At 49.3% G+C, this 19,848-nt stretch overlaps 1 protein-coding gene across 2 annotated transcripts in view; it reads left to right on the top strand.

Moving 5' to 3' along the window:
• NUP98 (nucleoporin 98 and 96 precursor) overlaps positions 1–19,848 on the top strand; it is a 41,363-nt gene that overhangs the window by 9,578 nt on the left and 11,937 nt on the right. The window contains exons 6-22 of one of the 2 annotated variants that reach the window (XM_070943056.1): positions 1,537–1,644; positions 2,590–2,773; positions 3,194–3,354; positions 4,093–4,230; positions 4,742–4,826; positions 7,422–7,514; positions 9,300–9,440; positions 9,635–9,768; positions 10,428–10,615; positions 11,714–11,830; positions 13,143–13,438; positions 14,770–14,883; positions 16,630–16,768; positions 17,534–17,711; positions 18,126–18,290; positions 19,157–19,333; positions 19,653–19,812. In XM_070943056.1, the coding sequence (XP_070799157.1) occupies positions 1,537–1,644; positions 2,590–2,773; positions 3,194–3,354; positions 4,093–4,230; positions 4,742–4,826; positions 7,422–7,514; positions 9,300–9,440; positions 9,635–9,768; positions 10,428–10,615; positions 11,714–11,830; positions 13,143–13,438; positions 14,770–14,883; positions 16,630–16,768; positions 17,534–17,711; positions 18,126–18,290; positions 19,157–19,333; positions 19,653–19,812 (2,578 nt within the window). The remainder of the gene's footprint in view (positions 1–1,536; positions 1,645–2,589; positions 2,774–3,193; positions 3,355–4,092; positions 4,231–4,741; positions 4,827–7,421; positions 7,515–9,299; positions 9,441–9,634; positions 9,769–10,427; positions 10,616–11,713; positions 11,831–13,142; positions 13,439–14,769; positions 14,884–16,629; positions 16,769–17,533; positions 17,712–18,125; positions 18,291–19,156; positions 19,334–19,652; positions 19,813–19,848) is intronic. The other variant, XM_070943057.1, reaches the window with a different exon arrangement.

Raw genomic sequence — 19,848 nt, 5'->3', positions numbered from 1 at the left:
ATTTATCACGATCCCCTCTCAGACATCTGTCCTTCATATGGGCCAGCATAACAATATTTAATTTATGGTTAGAAAGTTCTTGTCAAGATGTCTTTCAGGAAGTATGCTGGGGAATCTGGATTAATTTTGCTGCTCTGGAAAACCCGATACTGAATGTTGTCAATGGTTCTATTTGTGTGTAAATTATTTGAAGAAGGGAGACCGAGAATAACAGCTGTGCTTCTCATTGTGGGATCCTTGGTGATCTCTGAGCTTGGTGGTTTTCTTCCAGGCGTTTCATGACCCTATTAGGGAACCTCATCAGTGCTGGAAGTGGGTGGGTTTTGTGGAGTGGAGGAGAAAGACTGTGGAGTCCTTGGTGCTCTCTGAGCTTGGTGGTTTTCTTCCAGGCGTTTCATGACCCAACTAGGTAACATCAGTGGAGGAAGTGTAGGGTTTGATGTCTGTTTATATACTAGTGGCTTATCCTATTAGTGTTGGGAGTTTTTCAGTGGTTCCTTAATTGGGATGTTGTTTGCTGCTTGATTGTTGGTCTAGTACAGGGGTGGGCAATTGTGGCTCTTTTACAACCTGTGGACCTCAACTCCCAAAATTCCTGAGGCAACCAAGACCAATACCCTAGTCTAGTATTAATGTAGATCTCTGCTTAGTTGGGTGTTGATTGCTGGCAAGGAGGCAAGCCACTGTATATAAACAAACCTCACTCCTTTCTAGAACTGATGATGTTACCTAGTTGGGTCATGAGACATCTGCAAGAAAGCCACCAAACTCAGAGAGCACAAAGGACCCCACAGTTCAACCCTGAGCTACAGATATTCTCCTCAACCGATGCTGCTCATCTCTTGAGGAATGGCACTATGACAAAGTGTTCTTCACGTATAGAAACTCTCACATCAAACCTCAAACCAAGGCAGGATGAGAGGCAGTTCTCTGAATAGGACCTTGGAAAGCTGGTGCCGGCCAGTGCCTATTGCCCTGAGTCCAGTGCACCCCCCCCCCCCATTCTGCCTTGGCCTCTGGTGAGAAAGAGGAAGTGGGGAGGTGGTGCTTCATCGGCATTGCTTTAGGTAGGGCAGAGGCCCCTTTAAGGGGTGGATGGAATCGCCATTCTTGAGGGTTCTGTAGCAGTTGATGAAGTGGAAGATGGCGAGATCGGCTAAACGGGGGGTCTTGGGCCTCTGCAGAGGGGGGAGGTGGAGCTTTCCTGCTCACATTCCATCTGAAAGGGCAGCAGCAGCAGACAGAGGCAGAACCATGAAGGCTGCCTTCCAGGTAGGAAAAGCAGAACTCGGAGCAGAGCGTAGGCAAGGAGAGGGTGGACCTACCCTGCCGAGCAAGGCAAGGGGCATCCAGAGGGCAAATTCAGTGACCCTCAGAAAGGCAACCTAGGCGTGCAGGCTGACTGGTACCCTAGCAGGATTTCCTGGGTCTCGGATCAAGAGCCTTCAGCCCTTGGAAGCCCACAAAGCACCACCAGTACGTGGCTCCTTCCAGGACTTGCATTTTCGGTGAGTGCCTTCGTCGTTTCTCTTCCAGGCACCAAACGGTACGGACACCATGGTCAAGTCTGGCGTCAGCACCAACATCAGCACCAAGCATCAGTGCATCACTGCTATGAAGGAGTATGAAAGCAAATCACTCGAGGTCAGTGTGGGCTGGAGGCCTCGGGTGGTCACAGAGAAGAGGAGGGGGAGGGGCCAGCCTCTTCTCCAAAGCACCAGAAGGCAGGACGAGTAGCCACGGATGGAAGCTAAATCCAGGAGACAAGCAACCTAGAACTCGGGAGGAATTTCCCGACAGTGAGAACAATTAGTCAGTGGAATGACTTGCCTCCAGGGGTTCTGGGAGCTCCGTCGCTGGAGATTTTCCAGGAGAGACTGGAATGGTAGAGGGGGTCCTGCCTGAGCAGAGGGTTGGATTGAAGGCCTCCAGCCCCTGTGATTCTATGATCCACCCATCTTAAATCGGGGGAATTCTGGGAGGCCAAACCTAGAAATAGGGAAGAATTTCCTGACAGCGAGAACAATTAACCAGGGGAATGGCTTGCCTTTAGAGCACGGGTGTCAAACTCGCGGTGTCACGTTGCCATCACGTGACGTTTCGTGGCTTTTCTCCCCTTGGTGGAGCTGGGGTGGGCGTGGCCTGCGCATGACGCATTCGGCCCGCAGGCTGCCAGATTGACACTTCTGCTGTAGAAGTTCTGGGTGCTCCATCACTGGAGGTTTTCAAGAAGAAATTTGGCAGCCATTTGTCTTAAATGTTATAGGGTCTCTTGCTCAAGCAGGGGGTTGGACTAGAAGACCTCCAAGGTCCCTTCCAACTCTGGTCTTCTGTATTCTCCTTGAATAAAGCCCAGTTGGAGGGATTCACACAACTCTTCAGTCCCATTCTAGCTTAGCTGCCCCTCGCTGAGTGTCGGAACAGCCACATGGGGTTGGGAGCCCTTCCCTTTGAGAGCAGCGTCCCCTCCTCCTTTCCAGAACCCCCCCCCCACTCCTCGTGCATTCAAAGGCTGCGTCTCCTACTTTTGGAAAGTCCGAGTCTGGGGAAAATGCCCCTCTCTGTGCTCATTCAATGTTTCTCCTTCAGGAGCTCCGTTTGGAAGACTACCAGGCCAACAGGAAAGGCCCCACCAACCCAGTGGGAGCTGGAGCCACGCCAGGCTTATTTGGATCGTCAACCGCTGCATCCAGCACGGCCACAGGACTCTTCGGCTCCTCCACCACCAACACAGGATTTTCATACGGGGCAAGTAAGACAGCCTTTGGAACCAGTAAGTATCCATGGACTGGTCTTGCTGTAGCCAAGCTGGTTAAAAAAAACACTATCAACTTTAGTGCTGTTGCCAGGGTCTTTGGTCTGATGGGTTTCCCAACCTTGGCCACTTCCAGACGGTGGACTTCAACTCCCAGAATTGGGAATTCTGGGAGTTGAAGTCCACCCGTCTTAAAGTGCAAAGTTAGGGAATCCTTCCCTACGTGAAGTGTATCCGTCTATCACTGTATTGATAGTGTGTTATCCCAAACCACCAGATAATTTATTCCAGCAGCTTCAGGCAGAGTTTAAAAAGCAAAGGGGAGAACAACCCAGCGGCGCTGCCGTTTGAAGCCCCACACCCTCTGGGTGCTTCGAACTCAGAGTTGGTTCCAGGAGAGGATTGTAAAAAGTAAGAGACGTCGTCTCTTTGTTGCAGGTACCACTGGTTTTGGGACAGGAACCGGAAGTCTCTTTGGTTCGAATCAGCCGACACCCAGCCTCTTCAATAAACCTTTTGGTCAGCCCACCACCGCCCAGAACACGGGTTTTTCGTTCACCAACACCAGCACCCTTGGACAGCCCAACACGAACACGATGGTAAGGAGGAGGGTCACGTTCTGGAAAGCTCTTAAGTGTGGTATGATGACTTCTCGCTTCAGACACGCCTTTCTGGGACACTCCCGGCTGTCACATCTTTTATTGAACTCTTGAGAAGTAGTTCAGACCTTCACATTTGCCCTCAGTCACGGGATAGCTCATAGGGGACCGATAGACGAGAATATTTGTAGCTCAGGTTGAATTTTGGGGGTGCTCTCTGAGCTTGGTATTTTTCTTGCAGACGTTTCATGACCCAGCTAGGGAACTTCATCAGTATTAACGATGTTCCCTAGCTGGGTTATAAAACGTCTTCAAGAAAACCTCAAACTCAACATTGCACCCCACAGTCGTCATCCTTTAGTCTCCACAATGCCCGTCCCTCCTAGCACTGATGATGTTCCCTAGTTGGGTCCTGAAACATCTGCAAGAAAACCACCAAGCTCAGAGAGCACCGAGGAGGACCCCCCCCCCAAATTCAACCCTGAGCCTATTTCATTTGTCTGAAATGGTAAAAAGTCTCCTGCTTAAGCAGGGAGTTGGACTAGAAGACCTCCGAGATCCCTCCCAGCTCTGTTATTCCATAAATCCTTCTTGAGTTTAGCTTCTGCCCAGTTCAGCTGAATCGGCTGAAGCCCCAGCAGAGTTGGTTCCTGTGGAGGTTTTTTCCTGGTCTCTCTCTTGCCTGCTCTTGGATCCTCTGCCAAAGGTCTCTGTCTCAACGTTGCCTGTCCTTCCCAGGGATTGTTTGGAGCTGCCCAGCCCACCCAGACCGGAAGCATTTTTGGCACAGCAGCCAATACCAACACAGCAGCTGCGTTTGGAACAGGAACCGGACTCTTTGGGCAGCCCAACACCGGATTTGGTGTTGGTGGCTCGGTACGTGGATTGATCTTTTAGTTTCCTGGAAGCTGCGGTTCTCAGGCAAAAAACTTATTTAGCTCCTAGTAGGGTCACCTGTAAAAGTGGTCCAGGTTAGCCAAAGAACCTCCCATCAGCTTTAATGGCAGGAGGTGTCCTTGTCTGCAATTCCCTTGCGAATTTTAAGAAGCAGCGGTAAATAAATGAGGACTAGATTCCCAGCTACAACAAGACTGCCCATTCCCCCTGCATTGCTTTCCCTGTAAGCAAAGGGCACTTTCTCCTGGGACCTGTGCCTACTACGCTAGGCCAAAACTAGATCTCATCTCTTCCTTCCTTCCTCTAGGGAGTTTTTGGGCAGAAGGAAAGGGCAGCCAGTGTCTGGCCTGGCAGCCGTCCTGCAGGAAAAGAGCAATTTTTTGCCTTCTTTCCAGATCGCTTGTTGTGTCCACAAATTGCAAAAAAGAGATGCTCTTTCTGGGTGCCTGCATTTGTAAAAATGACACAATGGTCTTGTTTTTGTTTTCAGTCTCTCTTTAGTAACAAGCCTGCTGGCTTTGGCACCACAACCACCAGCGCACCCTCGTTTGGGACAACGACAACTGGACTTTTCGGTAAGCAACGGAACAGTGTTCTCTGGAGGTGTTTCGGTCTGTTGTGTGTTTCGCCAGCTGGAGCACAGAGGCAGAATTGGAGGGAAGCAGGGATGGGCAACTATGACAACTTTCCAAGCTGCGGGCTCCAACACCCAGAATTCTGGGAGTTGAAGTCCACAAGTCTTAAAGTTGTCGTAGTTGCCCACCCTTGAACTGAAGAGTCCCCAGTCACCAAGGATCATCTGATCTGGAATTTTAGGCAGGATTTTTGCCTTTATGACTGTGTGTCGAGAATAGCGGCCGAGGCTCTGATCAGGAATCTTCTTTTCCCAATCTGGGTGGGTGAGCTTATTTAATCTCCTCACTGCTTGTAGGCTAAGAGTTTTGGCAGGTATATATCGATACACAAGGCACTCCTCGACTTGAAACAGTTCGTTTAGTGATCGAAGTTACAACGCCACTGAAATAAGTGACTTACGAACTTGTAGCCCCTCAGTGGTCACATGATGAAAATTCGGACGCTTGGCAACTGGCTCGTGTTTATGAAAAGTTGCAGGATCCTGGGATCACGTGATCCCCTTTTGTGACCTGTGAACAACTGTGTAACTAACTGAACAACTGCAGGGATTCACTTAATAACTATGGCAAGAAAAGTCGTAAAATGGGCAAAACTCACTTAACAACTGTCTCACTTTGCAACAAATTTTGCATGGTAGGGCTCTGCACTACTGTGTTTCCCTGAAAAGGAGACCCTGCCTTATATTTTTTTGTACCCTGAAATAAGCACTTGGCCTTATTGCCATGTGCTCAAAAGCCCGATTGGGCTTATTATCAGGGGAGGTCTTATTTTGGGGGAAACAGGGTAGGAAGGGTGAGCAGACTGTTGGGCCACTTGCAGCGCTCTTCATTTGTATGTCTGGAGTCAAGGTTCCTGAAACTGGACCTGAGAGTCAGCAGAAAGGGTGGTGTGGCCTGTCAGCCGCCGGCCCCTCCAGCAGCCGAATCAGAGGAGAAGGAGGAGGGGTGGGAGTCAGGGTCAGCATCCAGGCAACCTGGGAGGGGGAAGAGGGAATGGAGCTGGCAGAGAGAGAGAGGCAGAGGCAGAGCCTGGGCTGTCCGTCAGCCCTCAGATGGAGAGTCAACAGCCCCCAGGAGGTCTGGAGGTGGCTGATGAGGAAGAGGAGGAACAGCTGGGTCCAGTGCCTGACGGGCAGATGCACAGAAGGCAGAGGAGAGGAGAGCAGTGGAAATCTATGGGCCGGTCCTTGGGACGGAAGAGCCACCACTGCTAGCGAAGCCCCACCCTACCTCGGGGGATAAAAGGCAGTGGGGGGAGATGAACAGATGGGACAGACAACTATTCATCTTCTGGACGGACGGAATTCTTAGCCTGCTGAGAGGGAGAAAGACTTTTTGCCAGGGCTGCTGGCGCTCCTAATTAAAGGAATCTTTGAGTTTACTTCAGAGGGTTTGTCATGTTTGGGAGCTGGGTCAAAACAAAGGGACTCAGACCCTTGTGGGCTTTTTTATGGGTTAAACAAGGACCATCCCTGCGCCATCTTGTCTGTGCCAGGGATATAGGGGTGGCACTTGCAAAGGCTAGGGCAGGTTAGAACCTGCATTTGATGGGATTCTGGTTTAAATATTATTTCTTGAATTTACAGACGCAAACATCCTACTTTGCAGGTCATCTTAGACTAACCACCATAATTGAACTCAGAATGATGGTCAGAAGTCACTGGAATCCTTAAGGGAGTCACTATGAGGCCGCAGCCCAATTTTATGACCGTTTTTATGGCAGTCATTCAGTGAATGCCACAGTCGTTATGCAAATCCAGTTTTCTCAGAGGATGGGCTTTGCTGGAAGCAGGAAGTAAACACTAGAAACCAGGAAGAAAAATTAAAAACCCTGGTGGTTGCGTGACTGCCAGACGCTACAAACAGCCATAAAGGTGAATCAGTTGCCAAATGCCGTCATATGACCAGGGTGTGTGTGTGTGTGGCTGTTATAACTCAGGGCATAAGCCGCTTGGGCGTGTTGTGTGATCCATTGTAACCTTAAATGGTTGACAAGTGACCAGTTCTAAGTCAAGGACTACCTATGTAGGTGATGCAACTTACAACAGTTCTTTTAGTGACTGTTTGAAGTTAAAGCAAAATTCAGACGCATGGCAACTGACTCACATTTATGACGGTCGCGGTGTCCCGGGGTCACGTGATCCCCTTTTGCAACCTTCTGACAAGCAAAGTCAACAGAGAAGCCACTTAACATCCGTGTTTCTGAATTTACAACTCCAGTGATTCACTTAACAAATGTGGCAAGAAAAATCGTAAAATGGGGCAAAACTCACTTAACAACTGTCTCACTTTGCAACAAATTTTGGGCTCAATTGTGGTTGTAAGTCAAGGACTGCCTGTAATTTTCTTGTCATATACTTAATAGTTTCCCCTTTCACCATGCTGAAAATTGCCCTGGAGGCCAGCCTTGTCCTTGGGGGCCAGAGATAGACCTGTGGCCTCATGTTGGGTCTTCTGAAGAAGACTTGGTCAAAGGTTGCCTGGTTTTCGACCGCCCAAGCTCAGAGAAAGCCACCAACCCTCCTTCTCTCCTAGGGTTCAATGCAAACACCACAGGAAACAGCCTCTTTGGAAACAAGCCTGCAACCGGGGCTCTGGGTCCAGGCCTCGGGGCGGGATTTGGGACAGGTAAGATCGGGGAGCGACCAGCCTGGGGTATTTAACCTTCATTCCTTCTAGAAAGTTCGGCCAGGAATCGGGGTGTCGTAGAGATTCACTGAGCAAAGCACATTTGTCATGAACTATCGGTAGCCTCAGACCATCGTTCTCTCCATGGTCAGATTTTTCATCTGTTATTACTACTAATTATTATACATTTATTATACAATTGTCCCAAAGGTGGTTCTTCAAGAGGCAACTGGATTTTCTTTGTTTCTCCTTGAAGGCGTTTCACTTCTCATCCAAGAAGGTTCTTCAGTTCTGACTGAATGGTGGGGGATGGAAGGATTTAGATTCCTTGCATTCGTTAGCGCTCTCTCTGAGAGTCATTGAAGTCACTTGGAGGGTTATCTGTGCCCCCCGGGTCCCCCGAATCAGAGTGCAAATGGGTGTGGAACCTTCTTGGAACTGCTAAAAGGACCGTGTTGTAAACAGGAGACAGGTGGTGTCCTATTCCTCCCCCTCTGGCCGTTCAGTCTTGATGTAGATGGCCTCTTTGAAACCCTGAAAAGGTGACTCTGAGGGCACAGATAAACCTCCAAGTGGCCTCAACGACTCTCAGTGAGAGAGAGCTAACAACCAGATGACTGCAAGGAATATAATCTTTCCATCCTTCACCATTCAGTCAAAACCAAAGAAGCTTCTTGAATGAGAAGTGAAACATCTTCAAGGTAAAACATAGAATGTCCAGTTGCCTCTTGAAAAAGCACTTTTGGGACAACCATGACCTGGATGACAGAATCTCCACAGACGTTTGTTCCAATTCTTATTTTGTTCCATTTTACTGAAACAGAGAAATTAAAAACCAGCTTCTGTTACATAAGGCCAAAATACAGTTTCAGCAGAATCAACAGATGATTTGAAGCCAATTATGATCCCGTTGTGATGGATTCCTTGACAGTAATTATGTCTTGGCACTTACAGTAGCTGACAGCCTGGCTGTCTATTGATTCATCTGTGGGGATTATAAAAGCCCCCTCCATACACACCCACTCCACCCTTGGCTCTTCCAGCCAGCTCTGTCAGTGAATCTAGAGAGGCAAAAAAAGGACCTTGATGGGGTCATGGAAAGCCATTGAGGAGGTGAAAGGGGTTGGAACATTTTTAAGTCCAGAAGATCCAGATAACGGAAGCAGCCTCGGTGGGCACCTCCCTAATTTGCTGAGAGAGGAGGAGGAGGAGAAACAGCAGTACAATCAGACTTGCCAGATTGTGTTATTAGAGCCAATCTGAATAAAAGCAATTTTACTCTTCCTGTGGGGTTGATTGCATGGTCAGCTACGGCTAGTGAAGCGAAAGTAGTAAAAGCACTTGGACTTGTATATATCACTCTCGGGGAGGTTTATAATGTCGAAGCATTATTTGCATGTTGCCCTCAACAATCTGGGTCCTCATTTGACCAACCTCGGAAGGAGGGAAGGCTGAGTTAACTTTGAGCTGGTCAGGATCGAACTTTAGATTATGGGCAGAGTCGGCCTGCAATGCTGCACTTTAACCACTGCACCACCAGTGGTTATACTACGGATATAACTCCACAGAGAAGGTTGCCAGGTTTAATTATGTCTCTTTTTAAAAAGAAATCCAACCAAGCCATCATTGGCCAATAGAAACATTTTTCCAGGAACATCTTAAGACCCTCCGTGTTTCTTTCCGGACTGTTTCAGGAAGGTGTGAATGCCTTGGTGGTTGCTGGTTGATCACAGTCTTTTCTCTCTTTCCCCCCCCCCCTTCTCTTTCCCTCCCCTCCTTCTGCAGCCCTTAATCCAGGGCAGAATTCACTCTTTGGCAGCACGCAGCCCAAGCTAGGGGGCACGCTGGGGACAGGAGCCTTTGGTGCCCCTGGATTTAACACATCAACCGCCACGTTGGGCTTTGGAGCTCCACAGCCTGCTGTGGGTAAGTTGCTCATGCCCCAGTAGGGCAACCTTCACACCTCCTCCTGGCATGCTTGATGCATCTGGAAGTGGGCTGCCAGCTGTTTATTTCCCCCCATCAGCGCTGTCAGTCTCTGCAGCTCTCAGAGGAGGCCGCCTTTGCCCCATCCCGTTGAGCGGCCTGCGGGCTCATCCTTGCCTTCCTTTTTCCCTCAGCTCTGACAGATCCCAACGTCTCTGCGGCCCAGCAGGCCGTTCTGCAGCAGCACCTCAACAGCTTGACCTACTCACCCTTCGGGGACTCGCCTCTCTTCCGAAACCCCATGTCTGACCCGAAGAAGAAGGAGGAGGTGAGGCAAGGAGCAGGTTATCTCTGGAAAGGCAGCTGGGGCAGAACCAGGAGGGCTGGGAGGGAGCTCTGGCAGTTAATAGTCTTCACACACACACACACACACACACACACACACACACACACACACACAGAGAGAGAGAGAGAGAGAGAGGCGGGGGGTGGCACAGAGGCTCTTCTTGCCAGCCATCATTATGGCAGGGAGCCAAACATGGCTGGAGTAACACCAGGAATATATTTCTTTTATTGATTGCACACATTTTTGAACTGGCCATCACCCCAAGGGAGGTAGATAGATGATAGACAGACAGACAGACAGATGATACGCAGACAGAGAGATAGGTGATAGATGATTGGCAAGTAGGTAGATAATAGGTAGCTAGCTAGATGACAGCTAGTAGGTAGGTGATAGAGGATTGATAGATAATTGACAATAGATAAATTGATTGATAGAGGATTGATAGATGTTAGGTGACAGATGATTAGGCAGGCAGGCAGATAAAACACCTGAACAGAACAGTGGCTTCATTTGTTGAGGGAGTGAGCAGTGAGTCAGCTGTTTAAAACTCTAGAAGGGCCAGCCCACCATTGCTCAGGCCCAGCCAGAGGAACAGAGAGGACAGTCATCCCCACATTGTAACGCTTGTTCCTTTTTTGCAGAGGCTGAAGCCAACCAACCCGGCGGCCCAGAAGGCACTGACCACCCCAACACATTACAAACTGACTCCCCGCCCAGCAACTCGTGTGCGCCCCAAAGCTTTGCAGACAAGCGGCTCCTCCAAATCCCACCTTTTCGATGGTCTGGACGACGATGAGCCTTCTCTGACCAATGGGGCCTTCATGCCCAAGTTAGTAGGGTGATCTCTTGGCATCCACCTCTGATTCTTCAGGGTTGCTGTAGCCCAGGGGTGCCCAACTTTAGCAACTTTAAAACGTGTGGAGTTCAACTCCCAGAATTCCTTAGCCAGCATAGCTGGCTGGGGAATTCTGGGAGTTGAAGTCCACAGGTCTTAAAGTTGCCATGATTGGACACCTGTTATAGACTTGAGATTGCCCTAAACAGTCTGGCTTTGGATCCCAGGTTTTAACGCCTAGGCAATTTCTTCGACTTCACTTGATAACTTTTCTCAAGCTTCACGGCTGATCCTAGGACAGCCCTTGTAACTGTCCTTCTGGGTTTATAGGAATTCCTGGCTGATGGGAGATTGAGAGGTCTTTCTTATCCTTCTCTTATTGAACCTCAGTTCTTGAGATGTCCTGGCAAGATTCAGCTCTAGTTGAGCTGGCATGGATTTTCTTTTCTATGTTTAATCTGATGCTCAGAATAAGTAACCACAAATTAGAAGAGAGGAATTTTCTTCTCTTTTTTTTTTCTCTAAGTGACCCAACTAGGTAACCTCATCAGTGTTGGAAGGAAGGGGGATTTGTGGAGAGGAGAGGGAAGGAGGAGCAGCAGCAGCACTGTGGAGTCCTTGGTGCTCGCTGAGCTGAGTTGTATTCCTGGAGACATTTCATTACCCAACCAGGTGACATCCTCAGCAGTGAGGATATTACTTAGTTGAGTCATGAAACATCTGCAAGAAAACCACCAGTTCAGAGAGCAGCAACGACGGCATAATAGTCCTCCCCCTCCTCTCCGCAAACTCTTTCCCCCTCCCCTCTTCCAACTAGCCATGATGGTGTTCCCTAATTGGGTCATGAAATGTCTCCCAAGAAAACAGCCCAACTCAGAGAGCACCAAAGAGCCCTGATATACAGATGTTCTCATATACATCAGGACTTTCTCCTCCTTTAGGCCCATCGCCTTCTGCCAAAACAGAACCACAATAGCGGTGACCTCAGCTGGAATTGAGTGCGAGGGGGAGGCCGGACTCTACCGGGAGCTATTCCCTGCTTTGGCTTCCCGGGATAACCTCACAGGGTGTCGGTATCTTTCTCTCCCCCAGGAAGAGCATTAAGAAGCTGGTTTTGAAGAACCTCAACAGTGGCAGCCTCTTCTCTCCCGGCGGTGCTGAAGTGGATGACATTGCCTCGCCTTCCATCTATCCTGAGAACGGGGATCGGTACGTCTGCCGCCACCCCGCCCCCCGCCCCCATCTCCCCCTGGTTCCTTTATGTCATGAGCAGAAGTCAGTTGTTAAAAAGAGCTCCAGCTGCAGTTTAGCCGTTTGCGGTTCTCCTGGCTACGAAGCTGGAAGTGCTGTGCCTTAATCAGGCTGAGTGCTGAAGGATTCCTTTTGTTGGCATGACGAGATAGTAGCTCCTGTGCAAAGAGCTGCTGGGTGTTGCAGCCCTACATGGCCTGGGGGTCAGGCTGCCTGCAGGAACCCTCTTGCCCCCATCCCATCAGCCCATCCCAGCCGTCAGGCAGGGAAGGCATGTTGCAGACCCCATCAGTTAAAGGATTCTGAGTGGTGGAGTCCAGGAAAAGGGTCTTCTCTGCCATTTCCCCTGCCCTGTGGAATATCATCCTAACCCCCGGGGGGGGGGGGTGTAGACCCCTACTCTCTTGGCCTTCTGAAAAGAGGGTAAGACGTGGCTTTGTGACCTCATTGGGGAGAAGCTCCTTTGTGGGGGAGGTTGGTGATTTCTGAATTTATTTATTAATTTGTTAAGAAAACATATATTTTGAATGTATGAAGAACTGTGGGGGCGCAGTGATTAGAATGCAGCATTGCTGGCTGACTGCCCACAGTCTAGAGTTCGATCCTGAGCAGCTCAGGGTTGACTCCACCTTCTACCTTCTGAGGTGGGTGAAATGAGGAGCCAGATTGTTGGGGGCTATACCAATCACCCCACCCCACCCCAGATTAAATAAGTAAGGGTAAGGCGTGCCAGTCTGAGCTCCTTAGCAGGAGGAATTGCAGCCAGAGTTCTAAGGGAAGACCGCTGATCCTGAGCCTGTGGTCCCCATTCTGGATATCCCCCACTATGACTGGGTTGAATGGGCTCAGAGCATCACAGCCATTGCCAGATAACTGGGAATTGTGTGTTCTCCAGCAAAGGGGCTGGAAAGGCAGCTCACACCACTTGCTCTCTTGGGGAGATGGATACACCAGGGATATCCAACTTCGGCAACTTAAAGACCTGTGGACTTCAACTCCCAGAATTCTGAGAGTTGGTGTCCACAGGTCCACATAGCATATCTGGCTGGGGGATTCTGGGAGTTGAAGTCCACAGATCTTAAAAATTGCCAAGATTGACTTACACTCTAGATCTGCCATCCTCCTATCCAAGAGGCATTGTCCGAGACGGAAATCCCAGGCCAGCGAAGTCCGCTTTCTTCCTCATGGGAGACGCGGCACAGTAACTTCCTTTAGAAACGATGGTTTCCGCCTGCCTGCTTCCCTTTGCTTGACCGAGTCTCCTCTTCAGGTCGGTTAGTGAGAACCATAGACAGGACGAGGAGCAGGAAGACGACAGCTACTCCCGGGAAATGTCCAGGTTCTTAACCAACGTCATTACCAAGCCCCTGCCCCAGACTCCAGAGAATGCCCCGCACAAGCATCACAACAACAGTGTGGACGACACCCTCCTGGCCCTGAATGTGCGGCCGGCGCTGCGGAACGGGCTGGAAAACAGCCTGGAGGAAGCTTCCTACCACGAGGAGTCCCTGCAGGAGGACCTGGACAAGGAGAGCGAAGACCAGCTCCATTCCACCCATCCGGCAGGTGAGGTCAAAGTTCTCGCAGGGTTCGGCTGGATGTCCCTTCCTTGGTTCACTCAGATGGAGTGTTTATTATTATATTTTATTTTTATCCTGCCTTTCTCTTTTTCCAAACAATTCAAAGCAGCATGACATATTTAATGCTGCTTCTTCCTCTTGTTTTCCTCACAACAATAACCTTGTGGAGTGAGTTGGGCTGAGAGGATGATTGGCCCAAGGTCATCCAACAGCTTTTGTGCCTGAGTCAGGACTAGAACTCACCGTCTCCTGGAGATTGGCCCAAAGTCACCCAGCTGGCTTTCGTATCTAAGACAGGACTAGAACTTCCAGTCTCCCAGTGATTGGTCCAAAGTCACCCAACCGGCTTTCATGCCTCAGGCAGGACTAGAACTCACCAGCTCCCAGTTTCTAGCCTGGTGCCTTAACCACTAGGCCAGACGGGTGTTTATTGGAAGAGAAATAATGGCTTTCCGGGAAGCAGTCATTGGCCTTGCCCTCCCATGTGACTCTGTCATTGTTTGGATGGTGCCTCTTCCAAAATCAAACGGTGAAATTTCAGATCTTCCTTTAAAAAAAAAAAAAAGCATGCTCTGGATCACCCAGCTGTGGCTGTCGGAAGGCCAGCTTCCCGTACTGGCACTCAGCCAGTGAACTTATCATTAGTCCTGGAAAATGCCCTCCTCCCCTGAAGCTGCAGCAGAATCTGGGTTAGCAGATCATTAAGAGCAGAAGGCCTTGGAACCAGATGCACTCTTTAGAAGCAGCCAGGGCAAAACTTTTGTGAGTCAAAAATCCAGAAAATGCTTATCTTAACTCTGCTGGTCTCCCTCTCCCTCTTTCACACACAAACACCAACAAAAGAGAAACATTCTTTACTTATTTATTGCATATGATGATGATGATATCCATTCAGTCACATCCACCTCTTGGCGATTCTCCGGGCCAGGTGGTCTCTCCACGTCTTCTGATCTTGCACTGCTTCTTTGAATTGTTCTGCGCTCTGGCTGGTGTCAGCTTTTGATGGCATTATTACATGTAAAGAATTACATATTTATATATTTAAAATACAGTAGGGAGACCTCAAACGATTACTACAATAGAATAGAAGTAAAACAAATTCATTTTCAGAGCGTTGGGGAACAGTTGTTGTCGGGTGTTGCTGAGTGCTGGCCTACACCCAAAATGCCATGCCATGTCGCCATTGGCAGGGGTGTCCTATATGTTCTCCATCTCTGCCTCATAGGCGTATCCCGTGTTTTGCTAATGTGCTCAGAGACTGCATTGCTGTGTGTGATTTTGGGGGCAGGGCCCTCACTCAAATTTTGATTTTTCCAGGAATTGTCTTGACACGAATGGGCTACTACACCATTCCCTCCCTGGAGGAGCTAGCCAGAATGACGAGTGACACGGGAGAGTGCATCGTGACCGACTTCACTGTTGGCCGTAAAGGTGAGAGGATGGGAACTACTTCTACCAGGGTTGTCCCTGAGGTCAGCTCCCCTGTTAGTCTGGCTGAGGCACCTTCAGCCTTACCGACTCCTTAGCTTTCTAAAGTATAGGTAGTCCTCGCCTTACAACCATTTGCTTAGTGACATTTGAAGTTACAAAAAGGCACTGAAAAATGACTTAACGGCCGTTTTTCACACTTAGGACCGTTGCAGCACCCCCGTGGTCATGTGATCGAAATTCAGGCGCTTGACAACCGACTCATATTTATGACGGTCGCAGTGTCCCGGGGTCACATGATTACCTTTTGCGACTTTCTGACAAGCAAAGTCAATGGGGAAGCCAAATTCACTTGATGACTGGATTACTGGTTTAACAAGTGCAGTGATTCCCTTAACAACTGTGGCAAGAAAGTTTGTAAAATGGGGCAACATTCACTTAACAGCAACAACATAAATTTTAGGCTCCATTGGGGTTGTAGGTCGAGGACTACCTGTATTGGAACAGTAGACAGTTTGCATTTCAAGGTTGATGCAAGTTTTTCATAAACTCCTTATTCCTTTCTGGAATAAAGGTGGGGAAGGCAATGGAACCCCCTGTTTTCCTAGAATCGTTAGAGTGAAAAATGGCACCCTTAAAAAATCCACAACCCCCAAAGTTGTTTTCCTGGGCAACCCTTTTCGGTGCCTGTGTAGCCAGGTGTATCGCCATTTATGTGTCAGGTGAAGGAGAATCATCCATAAGGTTGAATAAATCTCGTTGACATTTATTCAAGCCTACACGCACAAATCCAGTCAACTAACAGTGGAAGTTGGCGCTCGATAACGGTCAATTTCTTGATCGGGATTCCTTGTGCACAGTCACTCACGCCCTCGTCACCTCTCGCCTTGACTACTGCAACGCTCTCTACATGGGGCTCCCCTTGAAGAGCACCCGGAGGCTCCAGCTGGTCCAGAATGCAGCAGCGCAGGTAGTGATGGGAGCAACATGGCGCTCCCATGTAACACCGCTCCTGCGCGAGCTGCACTGGCTCCCGGTGGTCTTCCGGGTGCGCTTCAAGGTGTTGGTTATCACCTTTAAAGCGCTCCATGGCATAGGGCCTAGCTATCTCCGAGACCGCCTGCTGCTACCGACGACCTCCCATCGACCTGTGCGCTCCCACAGAGAGGGCCTCCTCAGGGTGCCATCAGCCAAACAATGTAGGTGGTGACCCCCAGGGGGAGGGCCTTCTCTGTGGGGGCACCTACCCTCTGGAATCAGTTGCCCCCGGAGATAAGAAGAATCCAGGACCTCAATGCCTTCCGTCGTTCCCTGAAAACCTATCTTTTTCAGCAAGCCGGGTTGGCTTAAGAAGAAATTTTTAAATTCTTTTAATTAGTCTGTGATTCTTAACTTTCGGGCCAAAATTTATATATATTTTTAAATGTTTTAATATTTGTATTCCATGTTTTTTATCTTGGCTGTACACCGCCCTGAGTCCTCAGGGAGAAGGGCGGTATATAAATTGGAAATTAAATTAAATTAAATTAAATTAAATTAAATGGAATTCATGGGGGGGGGAGGGAGGGCTGGGCTTGGATCTCTTGTGGCAACACGGCGATTTCAAACTGATTACACGTTTCACTCCCCCCCCCAAATCTCTGCCTGCTCTTCTCCTGCATCTTGTGCCCAGCCCTTGATGCTTGCTGACCGACTTCATGAGGTGGGCCAGGGTGGCCGGTTAACGGTGGTCTCCTCCGTTCTCCTTAGGCTACGGCTCCATCTACTTCGAGGGCGAGGTCAATGTGACCAACCTGAACCTGGATGAGATCGTGCACATCCGCAGGAAAGAGGTCATCGTGTACCCGGATGATGAATTGAAGCCCCCCATCGGGGAGGGCCTGAACAGGTGATGCCGGGGGTGGGCGCTCTTCAAATATACACTTCATTCAATTGACATATTCACTTCACCACCCAGCGGCTCTAGGCGGCTTACAATAAGATAACAACGACAATATAAAACACTAAAATGAACAGATAGTAATGAAGGAAGCCATTTACATGTGGCCCTCAGCTTACAACGGTCCATTTAGTGACCGTTCAAAGTAACGACAGCCCTGGAAAAAAGGAATCAGTGACTGTTTAACCAATGGCACTGATGACCATTGCAGTCTCCCCATGGTCCAATGATCAAAATTCAAACTTGACTCACAGTTACGACGGTTGCCGTGTCCTGGGGTCATGCGATTCCCTTTGGCGACCTTCTGGCAAGCAGAGCCAGTGGGGAAGCCGGATTCACTTTTAACAACCGTCTTACTCACTCAACAACTGCAGTGATTCATTTAACAACTGTGGCAAGAAAGGTCATACAAGGGGGCAAAGCTCATACTCAGCAACATAAATTTTGAGTCAGTTGTCATAATTTGAAGATTACCTATCCAATGGAGGCAAAGTCGTCTCCTGATCCACTAACCCTGCTGGAGATGCTAAGACGGGCCCAAGGATACCTGCTCTTCTCAGATTTCTCCTGACACCAGCTGGGAAAGACTACTTTGCCCCACTCTTACGTCCTGTTCAGTGGCAGAGGCCGCACTGCTGGGTATACATACACACACACCACACACACCTCCTGGATGTCTCCATTTCATGCCTCCCAACTTCCTCTTTTGAGCAGGCGAGCCGAAGTCACCTTGGATGGAGTTTGGCCCACGGACAAAACCTCGCGTTCCGTGATCAAGAGCCCAGAACGGCTGACAGAAATGAACTACGAAGGCCGACTGGAAGCCGCCTCTCGGAAACAGGGAGCCCAGTTTAAGGAGTACCGCCCCGAAACGGGTTCATGGGTATTCAAGGTAACCTCCTCTTCTGACAGATCAAGCGGGAGCAGGTGCTGTGGGGCAGTCAGGGTCCCTGTTCTTTTTAGAAGTCATAAGGAACAGGTGGAAGAAGAGCTTCGGGCACATGTGAAAACATATATTTTGGGGTGCTTGAAGTGAGGGGGGTTTGCAAAGGGGTGGTAGGAGGACTGGGGGGTCCTTAGTGCTCTCTGCCTTGGTGGTTTTCCTGCAGACGTTTCACCACCCAACTAGGTAACAGTGCTATCACAATGGTAATGAAAGTGCTAATAAAAACACATTGCTGTTTGCTGTTATTGAATCTTCAGAGAGTGACAGCAGGAATTGATGGGCAGGACCTTGTTTTCACACAAGAATAACCTGCTCTCGATCTTCTGATTTGTAAAATACAACCTTTTTTTCTCCATCCAGGTGGCCCACTTCTCAAAGTACGGCCTGCAAGACTCCGATGAGGAAGATGAGGACAACCTAGCCAAAGTGGAGGCTAAGAAGTTAAAAACTGCTCAGGTGCCTCTGCCGGGCCAGCTTATGTCTCAGCAAATGGCTGCAGCTGGGAAGTTGGCACCTCCTTCCAAGGTAGGGGGGAAAAATCAGTGCCCTCTTAAAATTTTGCTCCTGCATAAAGCAAAGTATGCCAACATGAACAGGTTGGAAATGGTGATCCTGTCACTTTCTCCCCCCCCCCCTTTGCACCCTAAGGGACCTTTGCTGTGGTTGCTGAAGAGTGGAGGCAAGACTGGGAAATGGTCTGCCACGCCCAGCATCTCCTGTAAAAGGTGCAGCAGATGCACCGTTAGGTGTTCTGCCCCAGCTCCGGATCCCAAGGAGTGTGACACACACAAAGCTCCAAAAACTCCGTTTAATACAAACAGATCCCTTTCAAAATGCAGGCTTCCAGTGCAAATGTCCTTATCAGCCTGCTATGAATTACAGAGAATAAACAAAGTCCGACAAGTGTTGGCAACCAGCCCAGAAACCAAGATATAACAAGAAACTCACTCTCAAAATGCTCTGCGTAGTAATTAAACGTTTCCAGCAGCATGTGCTATCTGTGAGCAAACTTAAATAGGCTAAGGAAGTGGCCAATTAGCCCTAAGCCTTACTCTCGAGTAGACCTCCTCCTCCTGAGTAGCCACTCCTGCCTTTTGGCAGCCCTGCGTGCTCGAGCATTGAGAAGAGGCTTCTCCACTTCACTCTCTTCACTTGAAGGAGCCTCTGGAAGTTATGAAGGCCCTGGCTGAGTCTGCCTCTGGCACCACATCCTCTTCAGCCTCCTCGCTTTCCGATGTTAGAGAACATCTAACCACTGTACCACTACAGCTCAGAATACATACATACATATTTTCTTTTGAGAGGGGCCTCAAAATTTCATGTTTCATGTGTGCCAGTGTGTTCAAAGAACAAGTGATAACGAAGGTTACCTTCTCCTTTGACTCTCGCAGAGCCCCGAGGCTGACCATCTGGGGAAGGGGGTCGAATTCGACAGTGACATGGCAGACATCACCCAGGAGCTGCTTCCTGAGTCCCTGGCGGAAGAGAATCTGGTGGAAGAACAGGAGCCAGTGCCGGCCTCGACCCATATTGCGTCCTCCCTGGACATCAACCCTCACACGCTGCAGGTGAGTTCTCCACCAGGTGCCCCAAACTCTGCCTCCAAGCGGCTTCCGTTTCCTACAGAAAGTTCCTTTTGAAGTGGGATTCCTCCACACACGCACTTTTGCTTTGGCTTTTATCCAGGAAAAAATAGAATGCTTTATTTAAAATACTTACACCTGATACCGCTTTAAAAGTTAAACCAGCTACCAATTTAAAACTTACAATAAGGAAGAGAAACCCACAAGAGTTAAAAGCAGTATGGGATGGTATAAGGGGTTGGACTAGAAGACCTCCAAGGTCCCTCCCAGCTCTCAGAATCTATGTTCTGTATCTTCTTTGCAGATCATGAAGGCTTCTTTGCTGGCAGATGAGGAAGAGCTGGACTGGATGACGGATCCCCAGTTTGGCAAGGCAGCTGCAGAAATGGACCTTTCGCAAGAGATCTGCTCTCCGAGGCTTCCCATCTCCTCCTCCTCACGAGGATGGAAAAGCCGCCCCCCAGGTACAGCCAGCAACCCCTAGAGGGGAAAAAGCCAAG

The sequence above is a fragment of the Pituophis catenifer genome, unplaced genomic scaffold (assembly GCF_029215685.1).
Source record: "Pituophis catenifer annectens isolate HBS135680 unplaced genomic scaffold, rPitCat1.0.hap2 SCAF_4, whole genome shotgun sequence".
Taxonomy (NCBI): Eukaryota; Metazoa; Chordata; class Lepidosauria; order Squamata; family Colubridae; genus Pituophis; species Pituophis catenifer.
This window is presented reverse-complemented; position numbering and strand designations above follow the sequence as displayed.